This window comes from Rhagoletis zephyria, unplaced genomic scaffold (genome assembly GCF_001687245.7).
Source record: "Rhagoletis zephyria isolate East Lansing unplaced genomic scaffold, Rhagoletis_zephyria_1.1 Rzeph_scaffold_04862, whole genome shotgun sequence".
In the NCBI taxonomy this organism is placed as follows: Eukaryota; Metazoa; Arthropoda; class Insecta; order Diptera; family Tephritidae; genus Rhagoletis; species Rhagoletis zephyria.
The window spans coordinates 27,042-46,975 of record NW_016161945.1 but is presented as its reverse complement, the minus strand read 5'-3'; the positions used below and the strand labels follow the sequence as shown (position 1 = coordinate 46,975).

The window sequence follows — 19,934 nt, the reverse complement described above, 5'->3', positions numbered from 1 at the left end:
AAAAAAAAAACAGAACATGTACATATAAAAAATAGTGCAAAAACGTAAATAATTTTTTTTATGTACGATTTGAAAGATTTTCTCTATATATGACATTTCAATCGTAGTCCAAAAAACAGCACTGTCGAAATCACTTCCACATTTTTGAATATGCCTTAATTAAATCCAAATTTTAGAAAATGTTTATTCCAAATCAAAATGCTTTTACTTGAATATTTTGGGTTTTTTTTTTCAGTACATATAAGCAAAATCACGCAGTTATTGGCGTTTTCCAATCCAGAAATCCCAGCTTCTTAATATTAGATCCGAAGTTGGCCCATGAAGTCATGGTAACGAATTTCAAAAAGTTTAGAGACAATTTGGCAAAGAAATTTGTAAGTTGTGAAATTTACATACTTGTGTTTGTACAATGTACATATCGGCGGCACTTTGGTAAAACCTCATATCGCAGAAATCACTACTACTTTATAACTTGAACAATTATTTCAAAATAGAACTTAAAATACTACCATTCATAATAAAATATTCTTAATTAACTAAAAAGTATTTAATATTTAATATTCAGTAAAAAAGGTTTTTGTTCGAGAGTGTTTTCAGATACGAGGATTTGCCAAAGTACCGTCGATATGTACATTTGTTTTATGTTTGCGCATATATATTTAAATATATCTATAAGACATTTTAATAAAATAAACCGGATTACTCAATAGTCTACATGGACGGTGTAAAGTACATAAATTCACGGTGCACAGATTGCACGGATTGCCCGGTAAAAACCGGTTTTCGGGATAGCTTTGCAAACCGTGCAATCCGTGCACCGTGCAAGGGCTTTGCAAGACTCAGAGCATACCCCTATTTGATACGTAAGTTAGCAAATCGTCGAAATTCTAGTCTTCGTAGAAGCAGAGATACTGGTTTAAATAAAGTGTCGAATCCCACGCATGGTAGCGACGATATTTGTACTGTATAGTCGGAGACCAAATGTAACTTGCTCGTGCAATATCGAACCCTAACGGTAAAAAGGGAGCGATAGTGAATTCTGCTTTTCAAAAATTATTCGGCTGAAAATTCTGAAAAAAATTTGAAAAAAAAATTCTTTTAAAAATTATTTCCGTTCACAATTCTGTATTCTAAAACTCTGTAAGAAATGATTTAGAACTAAAGTTCTGGAAAGTAAAGTTTTAGATTCAATATTATTTTAGGCAAAAATTCTGTATTTTTTACAAGCTTTTATTTAACTTCCCTTGTATGTATGTACATACGTATGCCCTGGAATTTCGCCGAATTTATGGTCTTAAATTTAATAAATGAATTGAGTATGATTATATAGTAATAAAGGAAATGTATATGATTATATAGTATGTTAAATTCTGTAACTAATAAAAATATTTTTAGATCTACGATAGAAGTGAGGATAAAATAGCTTCCGTAAATCCGTTTTCAAACGTTGGGGAAGAATGGAAAACTAGGCGTGCAGACGTAATCAGCGGGTTAACACAAAACAAGGTATAAATTGAGTATAATCACAGCGTAAGTTCACTTCACGCGCATTTTCAGCTCAACTTAGGTTATCCCATTTGGAAGAGTTGTGCTCAAAAACTAAGCAATCTATTGAAGGAGCAAACTACAAATGGCAACGCTGTTTTGGAAACTAAAAACGTAAGTACGTAAGCGTTTGTTAGAAACATACATATTATCGTACATTTTCTTCACAGCTCATCTATCGATTTAATTCCAACGTTTTGGGCGAGTTTCTCTGGGGCATCGAAACAAACACACTCGAAAGTCTAGACAAACCAAATACTTATTTGGACATTTTGAAGAAAGTGCCAGATCAAATTTTCCTAGCTTTAATAAGCCACATCAAATGTATACCATTCCCTTGGCTTCGACGCTTCACAAACTATCGCATATTTACTAACGAAACGGTATCCTTTTTCTCACAACTCACCAAGGATGCTTATAGAATGCGCGAAAAGGACGCGACTAATCAAAATAGAGTAGATTATCTGAATTATCTGCGTCAGCTGCAGGAAAAGAAAAATCTGTCGCACGAAGAAGTGGTTGGATACATGGCAACTGTACTTGTAGATGGGTACGATACATCGGCAACGATTGCCTACCATGCACTTTTCTATGTGAGTCAAAGATCATTCGCAGAGCGGTTGCAATAACTAATATAACTTTCCAATTTCAGTTGACCCACCACCCAGATTGGCAGGAAACGGTGCGCAAAGAAATTCTAAGCAATCTCGATGCTGATGGTACTATCAGTTACCAAACTTTGATCGGTCTGCCACATTTGGATCAGTGTGTGCAAGGTATATATTCGCTTTATGCGCATATAAACCGAAATACACATAGTTATCAACGATCGCATTACGATTTCTTTTAGAAACACTGCGAATAATTAGTCCGCTTACACTTACTTCGCGAATTTGTACAGAATCCACCGAATTTGAGCTTAACGATGGACGACGTATCCCCATTAAAGTGGGCCAGGAAGTCGCCATTCCGTTTTTTAGTTATGTTCACGATCCCGATTACTTTCCCGACCCATGGGAGTTTAAACCGGAGCGTTTCAATAACGTTGATCTAGCAGAATTGGCGAAGAGGGGCATTTTTGTTCCTTTCGGTGACGGTCCACGCATTTGTTTGGGTAAATGCCTGCTGGAAGGAATTAATCACTGCTAAGGCGATAAACGATTCACTAATTTTTTTTCCTAGGACGACATATGGCAATGTTGCAAGTAAAAACTCCGATTGCCGAAATACTTAAGACTTATCGGCTGAAAGTATGTGAGAAAACTGCGTCTGAAAGAAAACCTGACTCGCCAACTATTGTTGTAGGATTGGATGGTGATTTGATAATTGAATATGAGAGACTCTAGTCAGCAAAAATATTTATGTACTCTTCAAAAAAATTTTACATTCGGCGCTATTATGATTGTCGATGTCGACATCGATGTAATTTTTTCATCAAAAAATAACCGTCGTAGGTCCAACTCCGGTTTCGCTGACCACAGTAGTTTTGCGAGGAATACGAATATTTTTACGAAAAAATATAATCGACGTCGACGTTGAGAACCATAATCGGGTCAATTATTTTGTTAGAGAAACATTTAGCAATGCATTCTAGGTTTCGAAGATTAAATTAAAAATAAATTCCGGGCAAACTATATAAATATGTTGTGTGGTGATTAGTAGTGCGCGCTACCATTCGGAAGGACCTGGGTGCTAGCCCTGGTCAAAGTAACATCGCAAAAAAATACAGAAAAGGCGGTCGCCCCTTGGCAGGCAATGGCAAACCTCCGAGTGTATTTCTGCCATGAAAACCCGTAGGCTAATAAAATAGCTGAAATTTAAGAATTTTTAATTTTTATTGAAATCAAAATTTTCAAATATAAATTACAAGAAGTCTACTTTGCTTGCTTTGGCTTGAGCGAATTTTTCGTTGGATTTGGACAAGTGAATCTGAGTGGCAATCTCGTTTTCGATAGATAACTCCAATACCTAAACAAAAGCGTCAGCGTTGTCGGGTTGTCAAAAAAATCTCATGTCCATACAATTTGTATGAAGCAAATTTATATGAAACAACGCGGCGTCAACGCTGAGCGGTTGGAAAATGAAGCTGGCTGCAGAAAACGGCGAAACTGTCATATTCCCATTAGCTATTAGGACATAGTAGGTCTTAAGTCACTGGCAATGTGAACAAAATTCTGATGGAAATCCAAACATTAGAAAAGATATCGATGACATTTTTCTTGGCAATATAATTTGGCCGATTTAACTGAAAGGAAAATCGAAAATCGAATTTGGTAAAGATAGTTCCGATACGATATATGTGCGTATCGATGTCTTATATAATAGAAAATCGGTCCCCAATTGTTTGAAGATAAGCTGGAAGAATACTGAGCTTGTACAAACATGCCTATTTTGACGAACGATAATAGTCATTTCCTAACGCGATTACAGTCTTGGGTATACCTTTAGTTTTACATATTGCAAACTTAAGTAAAAAACATCATGTCAATTGCGCTCCTTTAGATTTGAAAAAAAAACTGGATTTTACTTTTTTCATTTGAGCATATAAATTGCGTGTCAGCGTGTATCAATCGGATCTCTTCAGGAACCTTTAATCGATCATCTGTATATCAAGGGCCAATATTAGGAAATTGTACAAAATTGCACAATTTGGTAAAGAAATCGCATTTTTAATATATTTTTGGTGACAAAAATTTAGTCATTGGAATTTTTCTCATGTCGGGTTCGAGGTGGGAGCGACGGATGCAGGTGCTATCAAATACGCACAGGCCTGGTGTGAGGATAAAAAACCGCAGATTACTGATGTCGTAATTAGGCGAGTAAAACAACGATGCTAAACTTGCTGCAATAGGTTTAAAGAAAGGTGAACTTGCTATGGAAGCTCGCATACGAAACAGCGCAATAGATATACCGCTTGCGTAGACCGTTTATCGCAAAAGGTATACGATATAAAATACGAGGTATCGCATACTTGTTGTCGCATATCTGGGTTTGAGTTTAACAACTATTTTTTCGTATTTTTTTTTAATTCCGAGTAAGATAAAAAATGCGTAATTCGGAGAAATGCTGTTAAAGCACAACCAAGAAAAACAGATAAAACTTTCGCAACATTTATAAAACATTAACAACATATTCGCACTGAAATAGTATGCGATAAACTGCCCACGTTCAAAAATGTATCTGCGGTAAGATCTCGTATGCGAGAAAACTGACCGTTCGTATGCGAGTGCTCATAACACCTAGTACCGTTTTTAGTGTTTTTTTTTTAACTCAAATTTCTCATAGATAGTTAAAATACGAAATAATTTGAAATGTTTAAAGCTGTGGCAGCACTGAATTTACAAGAATCTACAAATTTAAATGTACTAAAATGCAACCATGATTGATAAAAAATTGAAGTTGCAAACTTACGTTCTTCTTTAATTGTCTTCGCGTTGAAAATTCTACTACGCAGGTAAGTTAAGTATTTCTCTTTCATTTTCTAATTACTCTGGTTTACAGCAAAAATGTTCTATGGATGCCACTGTCCGATTCCTATGTAGAACTTCTCGGCGATTCCGAAACTCTAGTGNTTTTCAAGAACGCCCTACTTCAGAATTTGATTGGAAAACACCCTACCTCATAATTTGGTGGAATAACGCCCTATCTCAGCTGCCAATTCACAAACGCGATAGGGCGTTTTTGAACCGGATTCTGAGATAGGGCGTTCTTTAACAAAACTCTGAGATAGAGTGTTTTTCAATAAAATTCTGAAGTAGAGCGTTCTTGAAAGGTTTTCTGAGATAAAATAGATAGTTTTCGAACCGGCTGCCGAGATAGGTCGATCTTCCACTCAGACATCGATATCAACTGAAAGATAAATTAATCGTCTTTATTTCAGCGTAAAAAGTACTATGGATCCGCATTTTTAGTTTTTCCATAGCTGAACGGTTGGTTATCTCTTTGTGTTCCAAATCATTCATTATAAAGTTACACAAAAAGTGCTGAAAAAAATCTTTTAAAACCAAAATAAGCTGCATATATTTCGAACTCGTTGGCACTTATAATAATGAACTAAAAATAAATTACAAACTGTTAAAGTCTGTAATTTCAGATATTTGAATTGAATAATTTTTTCGCCAAATTTTTCTGGAAAGTTTTAGTTCCAGCTCTTCTTAAAGGTAAAATTAGTAAAGTAAAAACAACCGCGCTATCAGAAAAAAGATCTTCTTTTAATTAATTTTTGAATTCATTAACCTAGATCCAAGAGTTTATGGGGGATACACTGTATTTCGAAAATTTCCATCTTATAAACGCTTAAGTTTTGGCTTATATATACCAAATACAACTAAAACTTTCTGAAGCTAAAAAAGAGCTAGATAAATATGAAAAGAGCTAAAGAAAGAACTAGGAGCTAAAAACCAATTTTCGGAGCTAAACAGAAAAATAAACTGCTAAATCTAGCTCTAAAAGCACCAAAATGGCAACGCTGACGATAAATGCATACTGAATGAAAAGTAAATTTTCTCATTAACGTTTAGAGATATTAAATTAAAAAATATGGAAAATAAAAACTGATAACACCAGCTACGTCTCTTTCAAAACTTACAAAAATCTCCCGTACAGTTTCGGATGTTTTGGAACATACATACGACATCCGTTTTCTGAGGCGACGATTTGTGCGCATTCATGTACCCATTTTTCGCTGCTACTTTGTGCGATACTCAATGGTAAAATGTCTTTACATTATAGTTTACTGGTCAAGTTTTTTTTGCCGCTTACACATATGTACATATGTTTGTGTTTGGCCGAGCTTCTCCTCCTATTTGTGGCGTGCGCCTTTATGTTGTCACACAAAGGGGAGGGACCTACAGTTTTACGCCGACTCCGAACGGCGATTGTATTTTTATGAGAAGCTGTTTTTCATGGCAGAAATACACTCGGCAACCGCTGTTAGAAAAAACCCTTTTTTGATTTGTATTTTTTGCTATTGGGTTAAACCGGGATTGATCCCTGCTTTATACTTAGAATTTGGAAGTCACGGCCAATCGGTCTCAGCTGAGTTCGCGTCATCTTGTATTCTATGTTTCTTGGCACTTATGTTTATAGCTAAATGTTTACCTTAAAACTGTAGTTATTTACTTTTATTCTTATCAGCTCAATATATACTAATTTTTATTTCAATCGTACACTGATAAGCGCAGAATTATTTTGTTTACTATTTATGCAAATACATATGTACATGTTTGCAAGCAGTGTGACCAGATAATAACAAAACATGAATCCAAATTCTTTGGAAATTTACCTTATTTAGTCGTTAGATGGACTTAAAAGTACAATACCATTTTTTCTACACGCACAGAATTTGTCTTGATAAGTTTTGATTTTAAAAAATTTAGCGTTGAGAACTTTTCTCTGTTGCTCTCTCAGAGAGAGAAACACAACAACTACCACATAGAAGAAAAGTGCTGGACCAGAGCGTTCCATTAAACAAAACGACGCTACACTTGGTCACGAACACAGCCCTTAAAGTTGACGAACACCTCGCTTGACTTGAGCAGAGCACATAATAAAAATGAACTTTGGTAGGAACGCAGTCACTTGCGGAACTTTTCTGGAGCACAAGCGACGCTGAATTTTAGCAAAACAAATTTGGCTTTACATCCGATCGACACTGTCGAAATTGCAAATTTAATTTTAATTGTCAACGAACAGTGATGAAAACAAATACGAAGAAGTAAATTTCTGAGCGCCTTGAAAATGACGAGCTACGGGCCACAGCTTCCACTTTGTTGTCTTTATTATCTAAACGCTTTGTCGATGATGACATGATTTTTTTGAATGCGGCAGCGACATCATGAATTTGTATGAGTTTGACATAAAAGAAGATGAAGTACCTTATCTGTCGCTGGAAAAATATAAATAGATCTATTCTGACCACAACCACAATTATCTACATAAGAGTACGTGTTAAAATAATTTGACAGCTGTGGTCCGTAGCTCATCGTTTTCATTGTGATCGAGCTATAATGTTTTTATGTGTTTCCTTGTGTGAGTGCCATTGTGTNTTCCCTGCCGAACGTCCCTTACTTTTACAAAGGCATGGCCGCCTTATGTAAGTAGGAATTTAGAATGTACATTTGGTATCAGACATACTTCTGAGCCGCTTTACAAAGTAAGTTACGTGTAATGCAGAGCAGTCGCTCGGAGTAGTTCGGTGCTTGGAAATAACTTCGGCTGCACGTTATTTTGCAACTGACAACGTAATGTGTCTTCGGAGGTGCTCATTTTGCCCTTTACTAGTAGATGACATTGGCCATGATGACAATTTTGGTACTAAAAACTGGAAGAAAACATGGCTTACCTCGCAAGGTGCTTACCTATTTTCCCAGTGGGATTTATAATACTTTTTTAGGTAATTACATTGAAAATAAAAAGTAGTTTCTCGAATAGGCAATTGAAATTTCCTAAGGCAGCGCAAGAGCGAGATGTTGCCAACGTACATCACCTTTTATTATTGCATCATGGATACATATAAGCGCTGATCCAAAAGACTCTACTTAAATTTTTTTAATCAGTTAATGGTTTATCAACAGGCTCTTCACCCGGTCTAAGTTTAATTCGTCTTAGACCCGACTCATCCCTTGCGGCTGTAATTCGAAGTCAATTAGTCCCCTACTCAACGATTCAATGAAATCTACACACTTTGCAGCTCTTCATACTTGTTTTGGTATAAATATTACCGAACAAAAGGAAACTTTTGCTTACATACACCGGTTAACCGGTTAAAAATAATGTTTCAGTAGTGTATTTTATTATTGCACAACAACAAAATGCACTGTAGAAAAATTATTTTTAACCAGATAAGCTGATAACCAAGCAAGCGCGAACAACGTGGGCAATATTTTTATTAAAAAAAAAACAACAAAAATTTATCTAGAAAAACATTGCAAATATTCAAAAAAAAAACAACACGTGGTCATTCGTTTGAGTCACTGTATATTTTTGAATATTCAACTAGCGTTTTATTAATGTGCAACATATTAGCTTTTACAAATAAGTATAATCGTAAATAGTATGAATAATAAAATACATTCATAAATGCAAATATGCAACATTCTTATCGGTAAACGTCGTCTAAGCTGATAACTGCATCTCATTTTCAAACAAGAATTCCAATATGATCAGTAACGAAATGGAAGCGATTCTAGTCACTGTTGGTCTTCTTGGGGCTATAATTTTATTAGTTTACAAATATTTAAGCTGGCATCATGGAGTATTTAAAGCAGTTGGTCTAGATGGCCCAAAACCAAATATATTTTTAGGAAATTTTCCCAGCGCTATTACCGGCAAACAGCCAGTGGTCTATGATGTCGATGAAGTTTATAGGTGAGTGTGACTGCTATGTTCCTAGTGGTTTTTGAATGTTAATGGTCAGTGTTTAGCGTTGTCACTATGCTACGATTTTTAAAAAATTGCTACGATTTTTTTTTAATTTTAAAATTTGCTATCCCACTACGTTTCATCCTTTTGTACTACGCTTTTTTATTTCATTCAATTTATGAGCAACAACAATTTTTAAATATCCATTACTTTATAATAATAATAGATTGGCGCTTACACATATGTTAGTGTTTGGCCGAGCTTCTCCTCCGTGGCGTGTGGCGTGCGCCTTGATGTTGTCACACAAGGGGCAGGGACCCACTCCAAGCGTCGACTGTATTTTTATGGGAAGCTGTTTTTTATAACATAAATACATTCGGAGGTTCGCCATAGCTTGCCGAGGGGCGGCCGCTATCAGAAAATTATTAATTATTTTTGATATTAGGCTGAACCGGGCTTGAACTATTTTATATATTATATTTTTTCAGTAAATATAAGAACACGCATAAAGCTATCGGTGTCTTTATGACTCGGAATCCGCAAATATTAATATTAGACCCAGGGCTGGCGCAGAAAATTATGGTGACAAATTTTGGAAAATTTCGCGGCAACGTAGCAGCCGATTTGGTAAGAAAAAGCACATGTATAAGTACATACATACATACATGCCTACATACATATGTACAGTAGATTGTCCCAAAAATATATGGGACAAAAATTTTTGCAAGTTTTTATATGCATACCCTCTATATGTTTGCTTTTTTATAGGATTCAAATTAAACTAGGATTCTTCAAAATGCATTAAAAATTCAAAATCTTGAAGGATAATATTTTCAAAGGACATTTTGACATGTTCCAAAAGGATTAATTTAAAACAAAAGTCATAATTAATCTTTTTTCAATTTCTCTTTTACTTGATACTCATATATCCATATTTTGTGTAAACTTTTGAAAATATATGTATTATAATTTATGGTCCTTTGAAAACAATCCTGACTACCTGGTAAAAAAACTAAAAACGTAGATTTGTTAAATATTATGCCCTAATACTGTCGTGGGTATTGTAATATCGCCTAGAATATCGTAAATAAGTAAAATTAGTAAGTAACTGAACTGCAAGTCGGCACGTTTTGCCGTGGTCCGAATTCCATAAAATTTTAGTCGGATAGCTTTTAAGACAAAACCAATAAAATGAGGGGATATGCGTTAAAAAAATAACAACTTTGTTTTTTTGGGACAGTCTAATGTACATACATACATTGAATTTCTGGAATCATTAACGGAAAAGTAGGCTCTTTCTTTTAATAGATATATAACCGAAAGGAAGATAAGATAGCTGCCGGAAGTCCTTTCTTTACCAGCGACGAGTCGTGGAAAGCGAAAAGGTTACATGTAGTCGGTGGATTAAAGCAAAGCAAGGTTCTTTTCACGTTTTGTTTTAATTTTTCAAGCACTAAAAAATCCATTAACGCTAACTTATTTTCAGCTCAGCATGGCTTATCCTATTTGGAAAGGTTGCGCCAAAAAATTGGCCAAATATCTCGAAAACAGAACTGCTAATGGCAATGCCATCATCGAAACAAAGAATGTAAGTAGATACCTAATGAAGAACGAATTTCAGGCTGCCGGATTAAGAGGCAAACGTATGAATATAATCGAGATAATAAAGGCAACTCGTCTAAGACGTAACTTGTTTAGACGTAATATTATTTTACATGCAAACCTTCGCTGAATCGCATCAAAACCCCTTTAGCACTTTTATCTTTACAAATTCAAGAGTATGTTTTTATGTAATGTCTGTATGTAGATACAAAAAAAAAATATGTAACAGTAATTTCTTTTCGCTTAATTCACTTACCCAGCTCGGCTTCTGTTTCACCTCCAACGTCTTAGGTGAGTTCCTTTGGGGCATCGAAACGAATGCATTCGCTAAGTCGAACGAACCGAATACTTTTCTGGAAATGTCACAAAAATGGCTCCAATATATCGCTCAATCAGTTACCGTTTATTTCAAATTGCTGCCCGTGCCTTGGTTACGTCGCTTTGCGCAACCTCGTTTGTTTCCCTTGGCAACCGATCGGTTCTTCACTCAACTAACTAAGGATGCACTTGAGTGGCGTGAAAAAGATGAGAGTAGCCAGAACAGAGTGGATTTTCTCAACTATCTGCGACAGTTGCAAGAAAAGAAAAATTTAACGCTCGACGATATGGTCGGATGTATGCTGACTACAACGCTGGATGGTTTCGAGACATCGGCGACGGTGCTCTTCCATACAATATTTTATGTGAGTGTCTACTAATCTTTATAAACAATTCTACTTATTGCGAATACATATAACATTTTCTTTTAAAAGTTGGCGCATCATCCGCAGTACCAAGAGAAGCTGCGTATGGAGATCTTAGCAAATCTCGAGGAGGATGGGAGTGTGAGCTATCAAAAATTGTGTGCTTTGCCATATTTGAATCAGTGTGTCAATGGTGCGTCTTTTTTGCCTAAATACATACATATATTTTTAAAAACTTTAAAGCCATCCATTTATTATGCTTTATTTAGAGTCCATTCGCTTGATCAGCGTAGTCTCATTTTATGCCCGCATTTCCACTGAGCCCACTGAACTGGAAGTGGGCCAAGGGCTTGTAATACCAATTAAAGTCGGCCAAGTTGTCAGTGTGCCTGTATTTAGTTTTCACCATAACCCAGATCACTTTCCAAAACCATACGAATTCAATCCGGATCGTTTTAATAATGAGGCACATCTGGATTTAATGAAAAGGGGTATATTTATGCCTTTCGGAAATGGACCACGAATATGCGCAGGTGAGTTTTGCAATTTAATACAAAATTTCTAGTAGCAAAGCATTTCCGTCAGTGTCAAGATCAAACGCAGTAGTTGGTAACAGTATGATAGATTAGGACTCAATGCTGTTCCAAGGAGACTATTTAACAAGTTGTAGATACTGTTTAAAACTACAGTAGCCGGGAGACAAATTTTTGGTAACTACATAGTTATCTATATTGAAAACGGGGCATGCAAAGATTTCCCAGAGGCTATCATGGAATCCCTACGCTAAGCTGGATTCTCTGGACCTCTGACAGAAGTCTTCAGTCTTCTCCTACGTAAAAGATCTATAAATATGTATGTGATAAATATCATAGGCGAGCAAGAGCCAGGAAGCATAACCACAAACCTATATTTCCGTAGGATTTTGGTGCGTTGAAATCCAATCTACTATTTTTTGACATATTTGAGGTTTTTTAGCATAGTAAATAAATTTTTTCATAGATAACTAGTCAAAGTATCTTTAAAACAAATATTCCTCTTTCGAATGCCGTTGAATTTGGCCAACTATCTTTTTCCCTTTTCCTAGACTTGTAAGAGACCAGTTTGGTGCCGATAACCGAAAAATTTGTGTGCAATTCCCAACGATACATTTTTGGTTTAATAAGAACTTATTTGCATTCTTTTCAGGCATGCATTTGGGTTTGGTGGAGGTTAAAACCTGCCTCGTAGAAATATTCAAGGCTTATCGAGTAAACTGCTGTGCAAAAACAATTCCGGAAAAACGACCCGAATCACCGACATTCATAATGGGTATCGATGGCGAATTTTGGCTGGAGTATGAAAGACTATAATATAGATATTAAAGTTTTAGTCCTTAAAGAAAATAAACATAATTTGTTTTTCTTTTATAAAAATACATACATGTAAGTATATGTGCATACATATATATATATTTCTTTCGATTAAACAAAATATCAATATACATAAACATATTTGCATATTTTAACTAATTTATTACACACTTTTTGTAATCCTACACACTCAAAGATGCCTCAAATTGCACTGAAAGCGTAGTAGCAACCCAATAAACATTTTTGTTAAATATCAATTTCAGATGCATTTGAGGTTCAAACGTTACTTCTCAAATGCATCTCAAATAACCTTTGATAGAGTTCTCAAACTAATAGGCAAATTTTTAATATGGAATTTTCCTTCCTTAACAAATAGAGAAATATTGAATATTCGAGCAAAAATTTAGATATCTCAATGAATTTTGGTATGCAGGTTGCCTTTTATACAAGGTAGGTTGCTGTTGAAAATGTGCGAAATCGGACTGTAAACACGCTCCTCGCTTAAAATTAAAGAAAATTAGATTCTTATAAATTTTTGGCTTTTGGGCGTGGCGCCGCCTACTTATGACCACAAGTGTGTATCTCATTTGCATTTAATAACCTTGGTACGGAAAAGCAATTCGTTAAAAATTATTCAAATCGGACTAAAACTACACCCGCTTCCTATGTAACGGTAAATTTCGGATATACGGCGTGGCACCGCCCACTTTATGACTACAAAGGTGTATCTCGATAACTTTTTATCGATTTTAGCGCAACATCTGTGCAATTTAGTATAAACAACGAACGACGCAAGCCTGATTTAACGCAATGTTTTTGTGTGGCGGCGTGTGCAAAGAAATTCCGGGTTGTATTTCCCTTAAAAGACTTACCAAATTAAACTTATAAATATCTACATATAAAATTTTAAAACTTTAAATAACAAGAAAAAAATTATTTGCCTTTAAACTAGTAATATTATTCGTAGTTTTCAAAAATTCATTTCTGCCAGCCAAAAGTATGCAAGTGAGGCATTTGTGAACAAAAAAGTATCAAAGAATCAAATCTTAAAATTTGGGAAAAAAGTATCAAAAATGATACAAGTGTATCAAAACGGCAACGCTGCTGCCGATAGACTTCGACATCTTTGCACAGGTCGAACGAAGCAAAATGCTAAAAAAAAATTCTCAAATGTTTCGCAAACCCTTCTTAAGTTGATAAACAATATTTGAGAAAAATTTGGGAAAATATTTAGTTTCAAATGAGAAGCAATGCTAAAAATCAAATTTAGAAATAAGCGTTAAAAATTTTTGTCCAGCGTTTGTTGGGAAGTAAGTAAATGCTCACAAACAAACACAGAAATGAGAGAGCAAACATTTCGACTGCAGTATTTAATTAATTGCACTTGGCATCAATGACATTTTCATTAAACATCGTCACTCAAAAGTATGTATTCGCATCTCAAACTTTCACCTGACTGACCGGACGCATACAAGCGCTCATACAAACACACACACACACACGGATATACACACATACATAAGTACATATGTACATCAAAAATAGGACAAATTACGAATTAGAAATTACGAATTTTCCGCAACAACAATGTATTGCTACAACAAAAGTGACAACAGCTGAACGACATTTCACCCTCAACTGGCCCACCTTTTGTGTTGCACACATGTACGTATGTGTACGAATATACTAGGGTTGTTTCGAATGTCATTTTTGCGAATGTTAGGAATAACATTAAAAAAGCTTGATCAACTTGAGTCATCGTTTTTATTGCATACAAATTTTGTAAATTAATAGAACATTGAACGACTGCTTAACCTATCCAGTGTTCTAGTCTAGTAGTCAAAGTTCAAAAGGGGCATATTATATTCAAAAAATAATAATTTGCTGCCTTTTCTACCATGAAGCGATTTCTTAGAGCCGCTTACTTGTACCGCTGGCGGGTGGAGCGCTCAAATATTTGCGGGCCATATCGGTCAATTTGCCGTATTTTAGATTACTTTTCCAAGGATCGAGAGGATTTTCACCGAGAAGAGTTCGTTTTTCTTTAAGATAAGCCTTCAATTGAGCTTTAATTTCACATTTTTTAAAGCCTCCAAATTCTACATCCGAGCCTTCGCTTTCGCTGGAGGAATCTAACATTTTTTCTAGGTGGCTTATAAGACTTTTAGCAGTACTTGTTGAAGGCCCACCAGTGTTGCGCTTGATATACTACTTAACCGTTTAGCGCCTGAAGCTAAAAGTTGTCCGCACCCTGGTTAGACAGACTTACAGCCCGACCCTATGCACTTGGTAAATAACAAATTTTTATAATTAGCGAATTTTTTATTATTTATCAAGAATGGGAATTCTAGCACAGAAATCAAAAGCTCTTTTCTTGATGAATTATCAAGATTGAAAGTGCTATTGACAAGCGTTTACAAATTGAAATTTCATATGAAAATTATAAATTATGTATATTAAAAAATTGTTTCTGTCATTTAAATACTGCATGTGCCGGCATTTGAACCTGCGACACACAGAATTTATAGCCGACATTTATACTTACTCGGCTACGGCAGTCAAAAGCTTTTTTGCTTTTGAATTCATATTTTTCATAAGTGACAATGGGCGCGTTCATAAGTCGTAGCTGCTGGGTAACCGTTGGCTGTTTGTCTTAGAAACGCACAGTTGAGTAGTTACGATCAGCCCAACAGTTGGCAACTGTCCGCCATTTTTTCCAGCGGAAAATTTTTACGCTACCTGAACTCAACGTGTTGGGCTTAGCCTAAACAGCTGAACGAAAAGACTTACGCCGCTTTGTGAGGTGGCAGTTGCAAACAAATTTATTATATTTTATATTACTGACGTGATAAAGTAACGAAAATATTTTATAATAATACTACGTTTCTAAATATATGTTTTTAAGATGTTTGATATATAATTTTACACTGTTTAATTCATTGTAACATTGAACGATTTTTTCAACACGGCGGCCGCTCAGCGTTGAATTCTAAATAGTATCGGCGCGACTATCTGTATTTGTTGCAATTTCATTTATTTACATTTATCAGCTGTTCATTTGGCAGCATATTCATCAATACGTTTCTAAGACGTAATTGTTGGGTTCAATAGTTGCCAGCAGTTTCGTAGCAGATGAGCTAAACAGCTACGTCTTATGAACGCGACCAATAAAATCAGTTTCCTCCATATTGAAATCGTAGAGCTTTTCATTTTATAAGTATTGACACAGAATGCGATGGGAGCTTTTACTTGAAAAAAATTTTGATAAAATTTCTTTACAAATAATTTATCAAGAAAACACAGAATTGTGCGGATAGAGCCATTTCAGCAATATTAGAGTGGACTCTCTGCCCATGTACACATTCACATTAGCAAAACATTCGTATCATTTGATGCGAATGCGAAGGTCGAATGCGAATGTCGAATGCGAATGTGTAAAATGGTGCGAATCTTTCGCATAACGAATGCGAATACAAATATTCGTAACATCCCTGGAATGTACATACATATGTACATATGTATGTGTGTATGTTGGTGAAGAGAGAGAGAGATAAACAAGCAAAGCTCGAATAATGAAACTGCTGACAACCAACTGACATTTACAAATGTCACATGCAATATTGAACATACACAAAAGGCAAAGTTAATAAAAAGCCACCATCGTCACCACCTCAAAATAAATACTTACAAACTGCAGCACTTCGTCCGCCTCCTACTGCCTTCAGGAAGGCAGGAAACTTTCTATCGAAAACATTATACAATCATGTCAATCAGGGCAGCGGGAATGGTAAAGTGGAACGCCTTGTGAGCACAAGTGTGTGTGTGTGTACTGAGCTTAGGATAAAGCACCGAACTGTTGCCGTACAAATAACAAAGTAAGCAGAGACTGAAGGAAAAAATTTTAGTAGGATATGAAGAACTAAGAGGAAATGTGTCGCAAGAAAGTCAAAATCAGTGCCAACGTTTTGTGTCAACCTGCCAAGGCAATCTAGCGGAGGAGGAGGACGGCGAGTGTGGTTCGAAGTGGTCGTGGCATAGCTGTATGCTCAATGACCCCAGACGCGCTGTTTTATAGTACACAGAGCTACTTTAGAAGCCATTACAGCATAATGTAACCACACACCCACCACTCAAACAATGATTTCCATCTGGTTTTTTTTCTTTTTGTTATGCGGTAGCCTAAAGATTGAACTCTTCCGCTGAATGCTGGCTAATCGTCGTCGTCCTTACGTACACAATGTGGCTGTCCTGCAAGCAATTAACTTTGACTAATTGTGGTCAGCTTAATTAGGAAAAAGCAATGCAACAGCAGCTATGTGAAACATTGTGAAGATAAGGATGAAAGCGTACATTTGAAAGTCGAGAAAAAAGTATTATTTGAGTAGCTTATAGGTTGTAATTGTACTTATTTAAGTAGCGGAGCGGAGGAGCGCGGATATATGTATACATATGTACATAGAGGAACAAGTGGTTAACAATTGACAGTTTTGAAGTTTTATCACTTGCAAAAGTAGCTTTTTAAATGAGTAATTAGCCAATTGCTGTGATTATTCTAAGAGCCGAATACTTTGTTAATAAAACAATAGAGCAGCAAAGGCTTTCTGAAAGGCATTCATATGAGGCATAATTTTTTGAGTCGGTTGCATTTAGTACAAAAGTTACGTCATATCTCCGATTGGCTTCAAGTTTGTTTATGGATTCTATGCATGAAATAAGATAACAGGTATTCGAGGCATTTTTGTAATTTGTTTTCGAAACTTATGATGAGACATAGGTGCATACATATATACTACAATATGCGATTGGGTATTATACAGAATTGTAATGTTTTTTAACAACGCTTTAATTTAAAACCCGTTTTTCGATCTCTTAAACGCGGTCGATTTTGGATTACGTGTTCGTTTTAAAATATATTTAAATATATTTATTTCACGAAATATTTATTCAAATTTGATTTAGTTTTGACTGGATTTAAGGAAAACACTTCACTGAAAATACGAAGAAGGATTTCTTCTTTACGAACAACACCAAATTTTTTTTGGAAAAAACCATTCGAAAAAATATTAGTAAAATAAATAAGTATTCATTTTCTCAAGTTTTTTAAATTTAAAAAAATAACTTTAAGCATGCTAAGAAATGATTTGGTAATTCACTTAAATTTTCAGAACAAAAACAAAGTACTGGAGAAAATAAATTAGAAAATACTTTCTTAAATGAAGTCAGAGGTTTCTTGTTCTATTCTCTGAGAACGTGTGGCAGGCGTCTATGAAACTAATACAGATACACATTTACAAATACCAGACACTGTTAAATACCGCAGCTCAACCAGACAGTTCCACATTCAAATTGCCCTCAACTGGTCCAGAACTATTCGGATAGGTCGCGCATCGCTGATATCTTTACCTAGCGGGCGAACGTAGCAGTGTTGAAAGAAACGGAACAGAGTAATTCACTGTACGCAGCAGCGGGTGTCGTTTTGTGAATTTATATTAGGTGGAATCTCTTGTAACCGAGCTACAAAAGAACGCTAAAGCGCGTGTCAGCCGTGGCAATACTATTTCCAGCTTATCCACGCAAATCACTTCTGCTGCCCCATATTTTCCTAGGATGCTCTATAGTTCCAATTCCATTATGAATGCTAAGCTGTCCAAAAAGTGAGACCCACACCCCTATTGCGAGTATCGACTAGTAGTAGTTAAACGACACAGCATTAGTTGCACACTTCCGTTACTTATAGTATTTTATCCTTTTCTTATTCACATTTATGTGCCTCTATCGACTACGTCATAAAAATCACTTATTTTTTATTATCCTCCAAATTATCCAGCTCTTATTTCAAATTTTTGCATACTTTTTTCGCCTATTTCTTTCTACTTTCCTACGCTGCTCCCACATCATCGACATTTTCAATGCATTTCACCATTTTCAAGAGCTCAATAAAAATTCTTGTTAAAATTTTTCTTCCACTTAGCTCTCCACTTTTTATTTGCCTTGCCATTTTTTAATGGCTCAATTTATCATGATATGCAAATTTTGTGTTCGAGTGTCATTCACTCGGTGACGTTGATTTGAATGCTTTGCAGAAATTATTCAAAGGAAACAAATAAAAATTCAGTGAAAACAAAAAAAAATGCAGTCACTTTCTTTGGTAAGTTTTTCGCTCGATGTCAACAAGCCGGGGAAATTGCAACTTATAAAGTATGCAACAGAAATTTTTTTTATGACTTGCAAGAAAAATTAAACAAATTGAGAATATTTTATTTTGCCTCTTTTCACAGCATGGATTATTCAAGGCAAATTTTTAAATTTACGTACTTGCTATGTGTATGAATATTACTGCCTAGTATTTTCCCGAAAACTTACACAAAATTTTGGTTTTTAAAAGCAAATTTTTAAATGTACGCCCATTTACACGCCGGAATATCGCAAATAACTATTGAAGTCGAAGCATTTTTTGGCAAGTACGTAAATTTAAAAATTTACTTTTAAAAACTAAAATTTTGTGTAAGTTTAAGGGATAATGCATTTACATATGTACTATATCTACTAATTATATTGGATGTTTGATGAAAATTCAGAAATTTTAGAACTGTCATATAATACCAAAGAAAAAAATTAAAAAACAATTTTCCAAATTTGACAAATTCCCGGATTTTTCGTATTGCTATATATGTAAAATAAATTCGAAAAATAAAAAATACACAATTTTTTATACAATACAAACCTGAAAAAATACTGAAAATTTCAGGGTGTTTTTGAAGACATAAATTTTTGAACTCTTAAAAAATTATTGCAAAATGTACACAAATACATATTCGAATTCATTTGCATATTCATATATATTGGTCCTATTTCTTTTCACATACATATTCATTCTCGTATTCATGTATATACATATTCATAATCACAGTCATATGATTAGTCATATTCATTTTCATTTTCATTTACAAAATCATATTCATATTTTGCAATTTATTCTTTTAAGCTATTCAATCACAATTATGTACATACATACATACCGATTCATACATCTCACGCAATCGTGCCTAAATTTATGTGTGTATGTATAGGTTTTAAAACAAAACATCAAATATTAGCAAAATAAAGTCCGATTTCGATGGCAAAGTACAGAAGGGGGGCCAAATGATATTGCAGAGCATTGAATTTTATTACACTCAGAAAACATTGACACAAAACTTGATTAGGAAAATGTCCCCCAGAGGCGTAGCACAAAAACTAACAAGCTTTGATGCATACGTATGTACATATGTACGTATAACGGGTGATTTTTTTGAGGTTAGGATTTTTATGCATTAGTATTTGACAGATCACGTGGGATTTCAGACATGGTGTCAAAGAGAAAGATGCTCAGTATGCTTTGACATTTCATCAT

The 19,934-nt window shown here is 35.1% G+C and overlaps 2 protein-coding genes and 1 long non-coding RNA gene across 3 annotated transcripts in view; 2 read left to right on the top strand and 1 right to left on the bottom strand.

Annotated features, from left to right (window-relative positions):
* Positions 1–224: 224 nt before the first annotated feature.
* LOC108371291 (probable cytochrome P450 309a2) lies at positions 225–2,976 on the top strand (the record flags this gene model as incomplete). Its single annotated transcript, XM_017626821.1, has 7 exons — positions 225–374; positions 1,396–1,506; positions 1,558–1,659; positions 1,716–2,138; positions 2,198–2,321; positions 2,396–2,659; positions 2,728–2,976. Coding segments are annotated over 7 exons (1,338 nt in total), but the record flags the coding sequence as incomplete, so codon positions are not given.
* Positions 2,977–5,035: 2,059 nt separating this feature from the next.
* The window catches only part of LOC108371290 (uncharacterized), a 17,109-nt gene continuing 2,210 nt past the window's right edge, over positions 5,036–19,934 (bottom strand). The window contains exons 2-3 of the long non-coding RNA XR_001848734.1: positions 15,083–15,090; positions 5,036–5,089 (exon numbers count right to left, since the gene is read on the bottom strand). This is a non-coding gene — a long non-coding RNA (uncharacterized LOC108371290). The remainder of the gene's footprint in view (positions 5,090–15,082; positions 15,091–19,934) is intronic.
* LOC108371287 (probable cytochrome P450 309a1) lies at positions 8,686–12,642 on the top strand. Its single transcript, XM_017626820.1, has 8 exons — positions 8,686–8,913; positions 9,396–9,534; positions 10,216–10,326; positions 10,394–10,495; positions 10,770–11,192; positions 11,262–11,385; positions 11,462–11,725; positions 12,378–12,642. Exons 1-8 carry the CDS (start codon positions 8,705–8,707, stop codon positions 12,539–12,541), a joined length of 1,536 nt encoding a protein of 511 aa, XP_017482309.1. The 5' UTR covers positions 8,686–8,704; the 3' UTR covers positions 12,542–12,642.

Bases quoted from the DNA above. Each gene is read 5' to 3' on its own strand.
- LOC108371287 (XM_017626820.1), top strand. From the start codon at position 8,705: ATGATCAGTAACGAAATGGAAGCGATTCTAGTCACTGTTGGTCTTCTT. The intron at 10,327-10,393 runs GTTCTTTTCACG...ACTTATTTTCAG, and splicing joins GTGGATTAAAGCAAAGCAAG to CTCAGCATGGCTTATCCTAT. The intron at 10,496-10,769 runs GTAAGTAGATAC...TCACTTACCCAG, and splicing joins CCATCATCGAAACAAAGAAT to CTCGGCTTCTGTTTCACCTC.